This window comes from Drosophila tropicalis, unplaced genomic scaffold, assembly GCF_018151085.1.
Source record: "Drosophila tropicalis isolate 14030-0801.00 unplaced genomic scaffold, ASM1815108v1 contig_878, whole genome shotgun sequence".
NCBI classification, from domain to species: domain Eukaryota; kingdom Metazoa; phylum Arthropoda; class Insecta; order Diptera; family Drosophilidae; genus Drosophila; species Drosophila tropicalis.
Genome location: NW_027173374.1, coordinates 1,490,015 through 1,502,685, shown reverse-complemented (window position 1 = coordinate 1,502,685; position 12,671 = coordinate 1,490,015). Strand labels below are relative to the sequence as shown.

General features: G+C 33.2%; 1 protein-coding gene across 20 annotated transcripts in view; it reads right to left on the bottom strand.

The window, feature by feature from the left end:
* Positions 1-12,671, bottom strand: part of mtd (mustard) — a 77,112-nt gene that overhangs the window by 16,476 nt on the left and 47,965 nt on the right. For 9 of the 20 annotated variants that reach the window (XM_068301866.1, XM_068301865.1, XM_068301854.1 and 6 more), the window contains 2 exons: positions 12,427-12,628; positions 11,857-11,946 (listed from right to left, as the gene is read on the bottom strand). In XM_068301866.1, coding sequence (XP_068157967.1) covers positions 11,857-11,946; positions 12,427-12,628 — 292 coding nt within the window. Of the gene's footprint in view, positions 1-2,052; positions 2,287-6,993; positions 7,327-11,856; positions 11,947-12,426; positions 12,629-12,671 lie in introns of those variants that run through there. The other 11 variants (XM_068301867.1, XM_068301858.1, XM_068301862.1 and 8 more) reach the window with 3 other exon arrangements.

The window sequence follows — 12,671 nt, the reverse complement described above, 5'->3', positions numbered from 1 at the left end:
TCAATTGAATTGGCTCTATAGATTAAGATAATAACCATTTTAACAAGTTTTCTGTTTTGTTTATGATTTCATCCCATCTTATCAGTGTTATTGTTATTCATTTGTATTCCATGAGTAAAAAGTAAAATATTTAAAAATATTTGCACCTCAGAAGATTTATGAGAAATGATGTCATTATATCAAACAGTTGGTCCATGTTATTATAAGTTAGTCAGTTTAAGTTGAACGGTTATGAAACCAGCGTTCCTCCATATTAAAGGTTAAAATCAATTTATAGTAGATATAATTAGCCTTATTTAACAAGGGGGTAGAATCAAACCAAACAACAGTCATAAACCAGTGGCTTTTATAAATAGGTTCATAAATGTTTATGATCTGCACTCGAAGTAAGAGAAATACAGGGGCTAAACACACACAATTGATAAGGTAAAGTGGGCAAATTTTGATTTCAATATTTCTTTCAATATTTCATATTATCAAAATCTTCAAATCGAAATCAAAAATTTAATTTTAATTTGCAAACACTTGAAATTATTCCATTTGAACTAATTGTTTTCTTCTAGATAAGAGAGAGAGAGTGGGGCTAATGGAATTTGCCGAAGGTTACCTTATAAAATTAATTGATATACTATATGTGCCCTTGATGAAAATAAAGTTGAAGATGAGTTTTTTGACATTATTTAGAAATTTTTCACTGGCTTTTTTGTTTAATTTTTTGTAGATACCTCAGATGGCGGCACTGCGGCAAACATATTCCGCAACGGTTCTGCATCAACTGGTTTTTTGTTTCGAAAATGCCATGTCAAAGAAGAAGACACACAAAAAGCCAACTAAAGAAGAACCGGCCTAAAAGAACAACAACAGCAACGTGGCGAAAACAGGTATTGCCAATTGGTGTGTGTGTGTGAAAGATATTTGATAGCCCCGCTCTTCAAAGCAAAGCAGAAAGTAACTTCAAAAGCAAAGTAGCATAAAAGGTAAAACAAAACAAAAAATGCAAATCACCTCCAAGTTCTTTCACTCACATATCGTAATGTACATATAATGTATAAAAGGGTTAAGCATTACTTTGACGGCCTTTTCAAGTTAAGAGCCGACGTTTTTTTTTTTTTTTAGACTTTGTTTTGTTAGAATACCAAGGGATATTTTATATCGTATTGTAAATTTATGCTCTACTTTTCAAAACTTGTTTCATTGAGGGGTCTATGACTTTTTCTTGAGATTAGCAAACTTGTCTACAACAATTTGTAGAAATTCTACAAGAGCAATTACGGATAAATCAATGATAACCCCTTAAAGTAGGCTGTAGTAGTCGATTGATTTATATTTAGCAAATATTTTTGTTTTATTTTAAACTCTTCCTGTTTTTTTTTGGCAAATATTTCAGATAACGCATAAATGTAAGACCTACTATTAGCTACTTACTTAAATGCTGTTTATTTGTATTGTTTTTTTTCTTTCTTTCTTATCAGCATTTGTTTAATTTTTGTCTCGCCTTTTTCTTGTGAAAGAGGGCGTGAAATTTTAATATATATTTTTTTCTCGTGTTGTATAACAAAAGTAATATCAATAGCTAAATGTTAACCACATTTCCATTTGCTAAATATTTAATTAGTTGTTAACATTTTAGAGTGTCTAGGTTAGTATTTTAAGAGGTAAATGGGTTCTCGTTGTTGTTGTTATTGTTTGCTTTTTGCCCTTTATACACAAAGATTTCTAGGTGACAAGTCGTCGTGAAACTCTAGAGTGCTCTAAGTGTAATGTCAAAGTAATTAGTCAAGAAAGAGTTAAGAGGTGATTCTCCATTTAGAGGATCATTGACCCCTTGCAAACAGATTGGGTTCATTTTGTTCTCAAAGTTTGTTATTAACAATCAATAATATTGAGTAATGCTGTAATAGTTACAAATCAATGTAAGCAATTAACTTGACTTAAGTGTTTTGTAATTACTGAAACGTGCCCTGTAACAATTCTAGAAAGTAAACTTGAAACATGTAATGGAGGAATAGGATCCGCTTGTGTCTAACGTCATTCATTGTCGTCAAAACTCACCGTTTCATGCATTTCACCGCTCTCGTCCAGCAGTGCCTCCAGACTCTGATCATCCTTGGTGGGTGACAGAGGCGGTGTGGGTGCACGATTTTTGGCTGATTGTATGGAACGTGGCAATAGATGCCGTATATAATGTAAATACAGATATCTGCCCCATTTGCGACCGGCTAAACCACCGCAGGCAGCAACAGCCACAAACACAAAGACGATGAACCACATTTTTCCCCACCTCAGAACCGAACGAAAAGAGCAAACTATGCACACTTTTATGGCCTGTTAGTGTAGAGCTTTAGTCATTTAGCGGCAGCATTTGTGGGTGGTGGAGCTTTTGCCTTCTCTGTCTCGCTCTCTCACTCTCTTGCGTTTGCTCTCTCTGTGTCAGTTGGCCGCTGAGTCTTGTGACCCACGAGTGTTTGTAGCTTTTTTTCTTTGTGTGTGTCTTTTGCTTCTTTTTTTGTGTTTGCCTTCTGTGTTGTTGCCACAGTTTTTATCACGCTCTATGCTTTTATCGGTTTTCCAATAATACATGTAAACGAAATATTTCTCTTTTCTTTTCTGTGTTTTATTTACACACATTCACAGCGACAATTTCGATTGTTGTTTTATTTGTAGTTTACTTTAACATTTTTTCAATATTTCTTTTTCTATTTTTCTTTTTTTGTTAGTTGGTTCCTGTTCAACGTTCATTTCCTAACAAGTTGCTCCCATCGACTGAATAACTGACTGACTGACTGAGTTGATGGCTGGGGAGCATGACGAAACAGAACCAATAAAAAGAACGAATATGCGGCCCCAAAAAAGAAGTTGAAAGAGAGCAAAGTTTGTTAGTGTGTAAAAGAGAGAGAGAGTTGGGCGCCAATGCTCTTAAATGCCAACGCTCTCTTTCTCTGGCCCCCTCTCTCTCTCTCTTTGGCATTTATCTTGTGTTTTCAATTCTTGTTTTAGTGCCAACAGGTTTGTAAACATGTTGCTGACCAAATGTTGCTAAGCCTTCCTGAAACATGTTGCCCTGCGTATACGTAATATTTCTGACTAATTTCGCTAATTATATGGAGAAAGGTGTTGAAAAGGGGTTTATTAGGCCCAAAACTAACCTAGGGCACACATTTTTTGTTTCTTTCTTATGTTTTTACTGTCGTTTTTGTTTATTTTGTTGCATTGGGCCAAGGTTTTTTTGGCCAATATACAACTTTGTTTATTTATTTATTTGCATTTGCATGGTTTGAAACTGGTTTCTCGGGTAATGTGATTGTTGCTGTTACTGAAAAGTGCTATCAACCTGTTGCTTTTTATCATTAGTAACGATAACCATAACTAAACAAATTTTGTGGGTGTGACGAAGAGTGAGTAAGATATCAACAAAAAGAACCAGAACTATGGTAAACACACACAGATGGAATATCATACCAAGGGCATTCAAACTAGCCAATATTTTCCAAATAATAAAGTTTTCTGAAACAATCCAACACAAATATCACATTGAGACTTTAATTTTCATATACTAATTGCCATTATTAGTAGATTTTTAGCTGATTCTTCACACACACAACCTAAATTGCAATATTTCAACTGTTATTTGACCTCATTTGAAAGAAACGGAAGACATCTATAACATAATTCAATGAAATATCTATAATTTTTATTTTGCGCGCCATGCAATTATCCATTCCATTATAAATTTTTTTTTTTTTTTACAATTTTGGCAACCAACGACCTCAATGATGAAATATAATCACGTGTTTATGATCTATCTAACTACAATTTGTCCGGTTTGTTGTTTTGTCTATGATGACGACTACAATGATCATAATGACGGATCATAATGATGTTGTTTGAAGCAGAGATCTATTGTCAAAACGACAACAGACTGGCTGACAAGCTGTTTTGATATTATATTACCAGAAATATAATCCAAAACATGTTCCACAATAGCAACAACAACAATTGCCGGTAGTTGCTATTGGTAATCGTAGTTATATAGGTAAGAGGAATGGAAACCCTATAAATCAGACTAAGAGAGTGAAAGAAAGAGAGAAGCTGCCACAAGGCAGTTGCAAAATAGCGTGAATTTAATCATTAGAGAGGATTATATAACCTCATGATGATGAAGTGTATCAAAAGTTCTGATGCTGTAGTAGCAAGCATATAATTTTAAAATGACAAATAGTTATAAATATTGAATGATTTCATGTTTGAATCATAAAGGACTATATTTCAAGCATTTCGAATTTTAGTCTAGAAAGGAACAAGAAGAGGTGGTCGGAAAGGTAAAAGTGGACATATCAGTTTCAGTTAGCATTTTTGTTACCTCACGAATTCCTATTATCCTCAGTGCCTATATACAAAAGCCATGCTAGTGATCTCGACCTCCTGAATATAAGATCTTTGCCATGTTCTTTCTGGGTAAGTTGGAATGAGTTTTTCTTAGAATTGGGTGTTAAGTTGTAACAATATAAAATAAACTGAGAATCGTCTGACGAAAACCATGTGAAGTCTTGTAATGCATCCTCTTTCCTAATTTTTGCAAGAGGTCTTCAATTTTTAAAGAAGCAGGTTCTAGGGTTCTATATACGGCTGAACTGGAAATTCTCTGACCATTATGACTTGAATCGCAAAGCACAGTACAATTTTTAAGGATTTCCTACAATAATCAGCATAGATTTCTTAAATGTAAACTTATTTAAAGCGTCAAAATGAAAATAAATGTATGTTTACATTCACTTCTATAGTATCCACTTATATTGTTGGTGATGGTGATGCCACACCTTCTTTCCCATAAATGAAATGGCAGTCAAGCATTTGAAATATAAACCCCCTCAATACAATCTAAACAAAAGCATATTTAAATATACTATATATAGTTATATTGTGGACATAAGCAGGTAAATATCACCTCTCTCCCAGCTCTCTTCCCCCCCTTCCCCTAGCATATATAGTATAATTCACTCAACTTTTTACAATTGGTTGGTTTTTTGTTTGTTTTTCGCATTGAATTTCGCTGCCGACGCTGTTGTTGTTGTTATTGCTTTTGTTGTTGTTGTTTTTTTTTTATAAAATAGAAATTGTCGGTGAGTTTAGTATTCGACAATTTAATTACAGTCAAAAAAGGTTTCAATTTAAACAAGATAATTAAAGAGATCATTCCGCACCTTATGACCCCACCACCAACCCACCTCCCCACCTCAAACAGCAAAGCTAAAGGTGAAAGAAATGTCAAAAAACGAAATGTACAAAATATACCAAAAGATTGTTAAATTGAAATGGAATCTTAAAATGAGCATTATAACTACATACATATATATATATTGGAAGAAACCGGATCAAGTCCAAGTCTAGAGTCACATTGGAATTTCTAAATCAAGTCACAAGTTGGTAATAAAATGAAATAATATATGTCTTTATGCTAATCACATTCTTGTCGAAACTAAGGGTATCTGCAAGTCCAATTGGTATTGGCGAAACATTAAATTTAATTTCACCCAAAAAATGTACAAAACTTTCAATGTGAAGATCGGAACGATAAAAAGAGACGCGAAGACAAAAGAGGAAACAAACATGATTGATGGCAAAGATATAGAGAAATGTGTGTTGAAAAGGCAGACTTTTTAACTATATCATTTGAGGTTAGAAGAAACAACTGTAACAGCAACTGCAGCTCATAGAAGTGCCAACACAGACAAAATAAATATTAGGCCACATTTGTATTACTTTCAAAGGAAACAGTCTGTTTCGGTTTTTCCCAAAAACACAATAATGAAGTCTAAACATTATCTTTTCACAATTGGAAGCATTTGATATTCCAATTAAAAGAATTATTTGGAAAATTGGTCGTCAATTTGTTTAATTTATTATAATCCCAAGAAACAACAAGACGTCTGAACGATATACTTTTTCTCTCAATCTATACAAAGTCAGGGGAATAGTCTGTGGCATGTTATAAGTTTGTATTAGCTTAGATTCCATGTGAAGTTTATTGGACAATGGAGAATTAACATATATAAGTATGTATATGATGATTTTGCTTCCATGAAGTGATCTAATTGTGTTGGCTACTTAAAATTTACATATTCTTTTGCCCAACTAATCGATTTGCATATATTTCCGTAACATAATTTCCACCTTTGTCTAAGACAAAACAAATAAAGACGCGAACCAAAGTCTCTCATGTGTAAAACGAATTTGTATCCATTAAAGACGAGAGCATAAATCTTTTGACTTATACTAAATTGTATCTCTTAGTTAGTGGCTTAGTTAGTTTCTTCTAGTTGAGAGATGGACCAGTCGCGTCCAGGCATTGACTTATTTATAACTATAACTTTGAACAAACATCACTAGATTGTAAAAACTTGTCTAGGTCCTAGGCCAATAATTGACACACATTATAGAAAAAAAAAAGCAATTTGCTTAATTTGGTTGATAATTTGCCATATGTTATTTGTGGCACGAAAGAAAACAAAAAATTGCTGGGCCAAATGTCTTATGTCTCATATTATATATTTGAATATATAATACGTAGGGAATTTGTTTATAAAAATTATTTTCTGTATGTGTGTTTGTATTTCGTTTTGTTTTATGACATTTACATGCTGATTGTTGTTGGACGACGACGACATGGAGGAGAGAATTAGCATGCGACCTCTCACTCGGATTGGATGATTGGACGGACGAATGTTCGTTCGATCGATCGATCTACATATATGGCCAAGGCATTGAATACTTTTTTGCTTCTGTTTATAGCAATTGGCAATTGGCGGCACACGAGTTGATTACATAAAACAAAAAAATATTTCAAAATTTCTCAACCAAAAATTCGTTTTGGATATTTTGTTTTTCAAGATTTCTTGGTTTTTCCGTCGGTTTTTTGTTGTGTAAAACTTTCACCCTGTGCTTTGATTTGAAATCCGTACACTAGACTAAATTGTATCTTAAGAATTTGTTTACCTTTTTCTTTATGTATTTGGCTATTTTGGATAGTTTCATCGCTTTGGCGCTCATTTTGAGGTGTTTTTTGCTTCTCTTAGTTTTTTTTTGGTATTTTTCTTTTGCTGTTTCTCTGTTGTTTTTTGGTTTTCTTTTTTAAAGCGTGGCTAATTTTGGATACGCTCTGTTTTCGTTTTTAAAATGTTATTTTTGTTTCTCTTTTTTTCTTTATTTGCACAACTGCCAAAAATTATATATTTTTGTATTCATGTATTTAAATTGTCACATTTTTGGGGGAGACAAATAAACTGAAGGGCCTAGAGGGGCAAATGGTAAGCAAGAAGCGGGACCACAGCGAAGACGCGACTGTGCGGCTTGAATGTATTACGAAAACTAAAAAAAAAGTTAAAAAATAACAACAAGAAGAAACAAAAGTCAAAGCTCCGCTCTGCTGGCAGCTCTGCCCAACCAATAGCAGCAGCAACAAACATGGCTCAGGCACAGCCGCAGCCTGAGCAGCAGCTGCTGCGACGCTTTTACTGATAACTCGCAGGTGGACCAAATTGGAGGGGTGGGGCTGTAAAGGGGGGAGTGTAACTGTAGCTCTTGGTCTCTCTGTTTGCCTATAAGTTGGGGTATGCTATCCATCCCATTCAAGGATAATCTTATAAAGCTTTGTAGAACCATTAATCTGCATTAACAAGTGGAAATGGAAAAGTCATACGATCTTATCTAACTAATTTTAGTTGTAAAAGCCATGAAAAGGTAGAGAAAAGTTAAGTTGTTAGTTCTGTAGGAAAACTTTTTAGAATAAGTTATAAGACGTTTCGAGAATTAGTTAAGTCTTACATAAATTACCATATTATTCACCTTAAAACACTAAGTTTTGTGATAGTTTAGTAGTTAAAATTGAGATAAGTGCCGAAACCTTTTAAGCAGAGTTTCACTAGCATTCATCTGCCTAAGAAAGTTTAACCTTTACCTGGGTAAAGTATATAGAATTCCACGATATCTTAAAGTCGACTCTTTTGCTTTCAATATTTGCAATTGGTTGTTTGTCTTTTGCTTTAGTTTACAGCTTTATAAACAAAAGACAATAGCAAACACAATGCCAAGTCAATCAATTGATTAAAACACAAATTGCATTTCAATTTCAATGGAATGCAATACGATAAAATCAGTTAATATATATACATTTTATCGACTGGGCCCAAACATACTTGGATTTTACTTAGTAACTATATCTATTATCCAATCTTAGCTAAACAGAAAGCAGAAATTGGCATTATTTTGATTATTAAGTAAGTAATTTCAATTGAAAGAAACCAAAGACGTATCGAAATGGAAAATCCTGTAGAATAATTGCAGTGTTTATTGTTTATTCAAGTGTTAAGAGAAAGGTTTGTATTATTACATTTTTTGTTATTAACTGCCTAGAAATCGTTTAACATTTCCTTGTTGTTAGCTTTTCTTGCAGTCTAAAAATAACTTCCTAACCATAAATTGTGTTTAATAGCCAACTGGAGCCACACCCCTTTGGATCATTCTGGTGGGTCTTTAAACTAAAACCATAACGATATGCAAATGGCCTTTAGGCCACGCCCCTTACTCTGACTCTGATCTGTCAAGAATGTTGTAAATGTAATTGCCATCATTATGAAAAGAGAGAAATGCTTCGAAATGAGTGTGTGTTAAAATGCGCAATTAAAGTTTTTAAAAAACATTGCAATTTTCTGGTTCTTTTTGTGTTTTTCGTTTGCCTCTTTTAGCTTTTATTTCAGTCTTTTTGTTCCTCAATTGTTTTCAACTTCATTGGAACTAATTGATCGTACAAATGTACATAGCAACAACAATAGTCAATATGACACCAACCAATTGCTGACGTCACACAGTGGATCAGATCACAGAGGGAGAGGGAGAAGGGTGTTTGGAGGACGAAGAATGCATAGTAGGTCGGTATACTCTTCCTTTTTTGTTAGCTAATTGAGCCCAACAAAAGAGGCAAACACAAAAATAAAGCGCATCACTTTTTTTCTAAACGACGACAGACAGTGGACTCTATATAAAACCGGATTTAAAATCGAAAATAAATAATGATGATAACCCCCCCGCTCAGCTGATGAGCAGCAAAACAAACAACAACAACAAAAACAAAATTCAAAAACCGGCTAAATGACAATTGCTATATATACTATTTGTTTGAGTTTTTAATTTATATTTAATTAGAATTTAGTTAGATTCTATTAAGTAGCCGCAAAACGGATTGAAATCAAATTGACTTTTCATTTTTGAACTCTGAAATGTCTATTTAGTTGAATGACCAACTGATTGAATGACCAAATGATGAAAATATTTATGTGCAGGCACGCTTCGTAGTTAAACTAAATAACCGGTTAGTCCTGATAATGATTATGATGTGATAATATGAAGTCTAACTGAGAACTTGTTGAGTTTCTCACTGCTACTCTCTCTCTTCATGTTGAATGATTCCAATTTAAGCCGATTTAAATGAATATATACCACATTCTTAATATGATTTTATATTTAGATTAAGATGCTGTAATCAATATCTTTTGATCACTTGACTGGTTTTGTAGGTTTTCTTTTATTAAACTAGTTTAACTAAATTACGAAATATTGAAAAATCTTTTTGTTAAACGAGGGGTTAACTCAAAAAATCAATGTTAATATTTAGAAAATAAACTGGGTCATCGCCAAAGATAATTATCTGATGGTCAGTAAAGAATTTTAAGCGAACATCAGCCAATTGGTTCATTAAAATCATTACGAACCTTAATATGGTAACAAGTCAAATCAAATGGTTATTACCAACAAAAAAACTGGTTCAAGAAGCGTAAGTTTGACTCAACCAAAATGTGCTGAGGGAGGAACTCTTAAACCTGTTTTAAACTATAACAAATTTTTACAATTATAATTAGATATTTCGATGAATTGAAGAAGTTATAGAGATACAACCTGCTTAACTTGCAAGTCAACCCACACACAAGTAAATCAGCTTGACTTGAAATCAACGAAAAATTCTTTATATTTTTAAGAATTTATTTTTGGCACACTTGACCAAGATAAGCACATTGCGAATTGCGTAATTATATTCAGTTATCATAGCTGACAAACTGATGAAGACAAAGAGGAATCCATCAAACATCAGCATATCATTTTGATTTCTGTCTTTTGTTTCTAATTTATATTTTTGACATATTGAATGACAAGTCTTTGTCTAACAAGTTGAAAGCCTCTGTCCAGGGACAAGAGACGCCAAACGGAAGCTACACCTTTGGAGGTCATTCTTAGACGATGATTTTCAATTAATGTGCAGAGAATCGAGAGGTGAGAAAGGGTTATCATTCAAACAAAAGTTCCGAGTAAACTGTATAATCAAATGCATTAAGTTTGCTGCTAATGAGGAAACACTTTGTTCATTTGTGTGTGTTTGCCATTCTGTTGATAATGATTGGGAAATTGTTCGCATCTTGAAGAAAGCCTGATAAGAGATGCCATTAAAAGAAAATAACAAAACAACACGACAGTGATAACAAAAAGACTGTGAATACTTCATCAAAGTATTGGAAATAAATTATAAAGATTCAACAAACACTTAACTCTTGGAATGGTGCACTAAATTAAAAGGCACGCTTTTAGGGGAAAAACGTGCGCATCCGAAAATTGCGCAAGTAAATGTTCGTAAATCTGTAAATGGTGCTAATTGTTGTAATAATCGTACACGGCTTTTAATATCCACCCATTATTTATATCAATACAACTGTTTGACATTGCTTCATCAAAACGAAGGCAAGAAACTTTTCTCATCCATTGCTAAGCCAATTAGCATATCAATTTGGCTTGTTTACATTCGAGATATAGGCGAAGAACAGACAAATATGAGGAGCTATAGCAAGGTTTCAACCACCCACTCCCCAAATCGGAATTAAAACCGATATCTATGCATATGGGTTAATTTACTTGGCTTTACTTTGCGTAACACAACAAAAAACAATTGCGGTTGGAAATTTGGGTTAACATTAAAGCCAGAAAAGTGTGTGGGTTAAAAAAAAAAAGGTTATTGATCGACAGATTGACAGGCGTCTATTTGGATCAGAGAGATCTGTGAGAAGATAATATTAAACTTCATTAGATACTTATATTCTAAACGAAATTCCCTTGGAATGTATTTTAATTTGTCCAGTTTGATAAACGCCCAAAACGAATTGAATTATTCCAATTATGATTAATGAAAATGTGTGAATGCTTAAAAATTAAACAACTTTGCCAATATCTTTTTTGAAACAAACATTTTTTTGTTGAGTTAAAAACTGAGTTAATGAATCTCGCTCGCTTTGGGTGGGGGGGATATAAGAGACTGAGCCAATATGATAGTCAGGATAATTAAAGGACAAAATTATGTAAAATGATGAAAAACAAAGGTGAATTGGAAGGAATAAATTTTCAATAAATTTACAAAGTTGGTGTAATTGGGTGTGCGTGTGTGCCACAACGTTTAAGAGAACAAAAGTGCTGTTTAAATTAGGTGCAAAAACCATTAAATGGTTGAAGGTGACTTTTGAATTCTACAAAACTAAAACTAAAGCGAGCATTAAATTAAATTGAATTATCAAATAACAAACAAAGAAAATTCAAAGTTTCACACAAGTTCGAGAAAAAGAAAAGATTTTCATTTTTAAATATTTCTTTTTCCTTTTTTTGATTTTTAATTCTTTTTTTCTTTTCATTTGTTTGTTTACTTGTGCGGACAACAACACATTTAAGTTTGTTTTCTTAGGTGAAGAGAATTGTTTTTGGTTTTTTTGGTGATACAAAAAGAAATAAAAAATCATAGAGATTGAAAATTTTGTAGTTTTTCCTAACCTCGCCGCCCAACAATTCCAAATCATGCGATGCGGCATGCGATGCCGTTTTTATAATCTTGTAGGTCTTGGCAAATGGAGCCTTTATAAGCTGTTTATATATATAATATATATATAAATGTATATATATGTTTATTTAGGAGTTATAGATATATAATATTAGATTGGATCATAAGAGTTTGTTTTGGATGCCCATTTTGATGTTGGTTTTTGGTTATATTATTTTTTGAGTTGTCGTTTTTCATTTAATTAGTTTGGAATACAGAAAAAGAATGCAAATCAAATTGAAAGAAAAGGATAAAACAAGAAGAAAGAACGCATTGACAATATAAGAGAAATTTTACATTAAATTTGTTTTAAATTTCTTTCTTTTTTTTATGGTTTTTCAATTCAATAATAATAATAGAATAATTAGTTTCCTAAAAGTAAATTTGAATTTCATATTTTGGTTTTCTCAGAAAAAATATAGAGTTCAAAAGAGTTAAAATGATGACAGATAGGAAAAAAGAGAGATATAGAGCTCGGGAAGAATTGAAGATTTGATATTGTGATTAAACGGCATGAAACTCACCTCCCAGGATTCACGGGTTAGATCGCTGATCTCTTCACCATCTTGACTGCCACCGCCAAGGCCTGCTTTGGTGGTGCCGCTCTTGGTCCATTCGGTATCCTCTTGAATCAATTCAAAGCCACGCGCCTTGATTTGCTCTTCATCCAGCTCACCGTACAGGTGTTTCACCCAGGTGTTTATAAAGCGATAGAGCTCATCAACGCTAAATACGAGAAGAGTTTCGGTTTAAATTGTCATCTTATTCA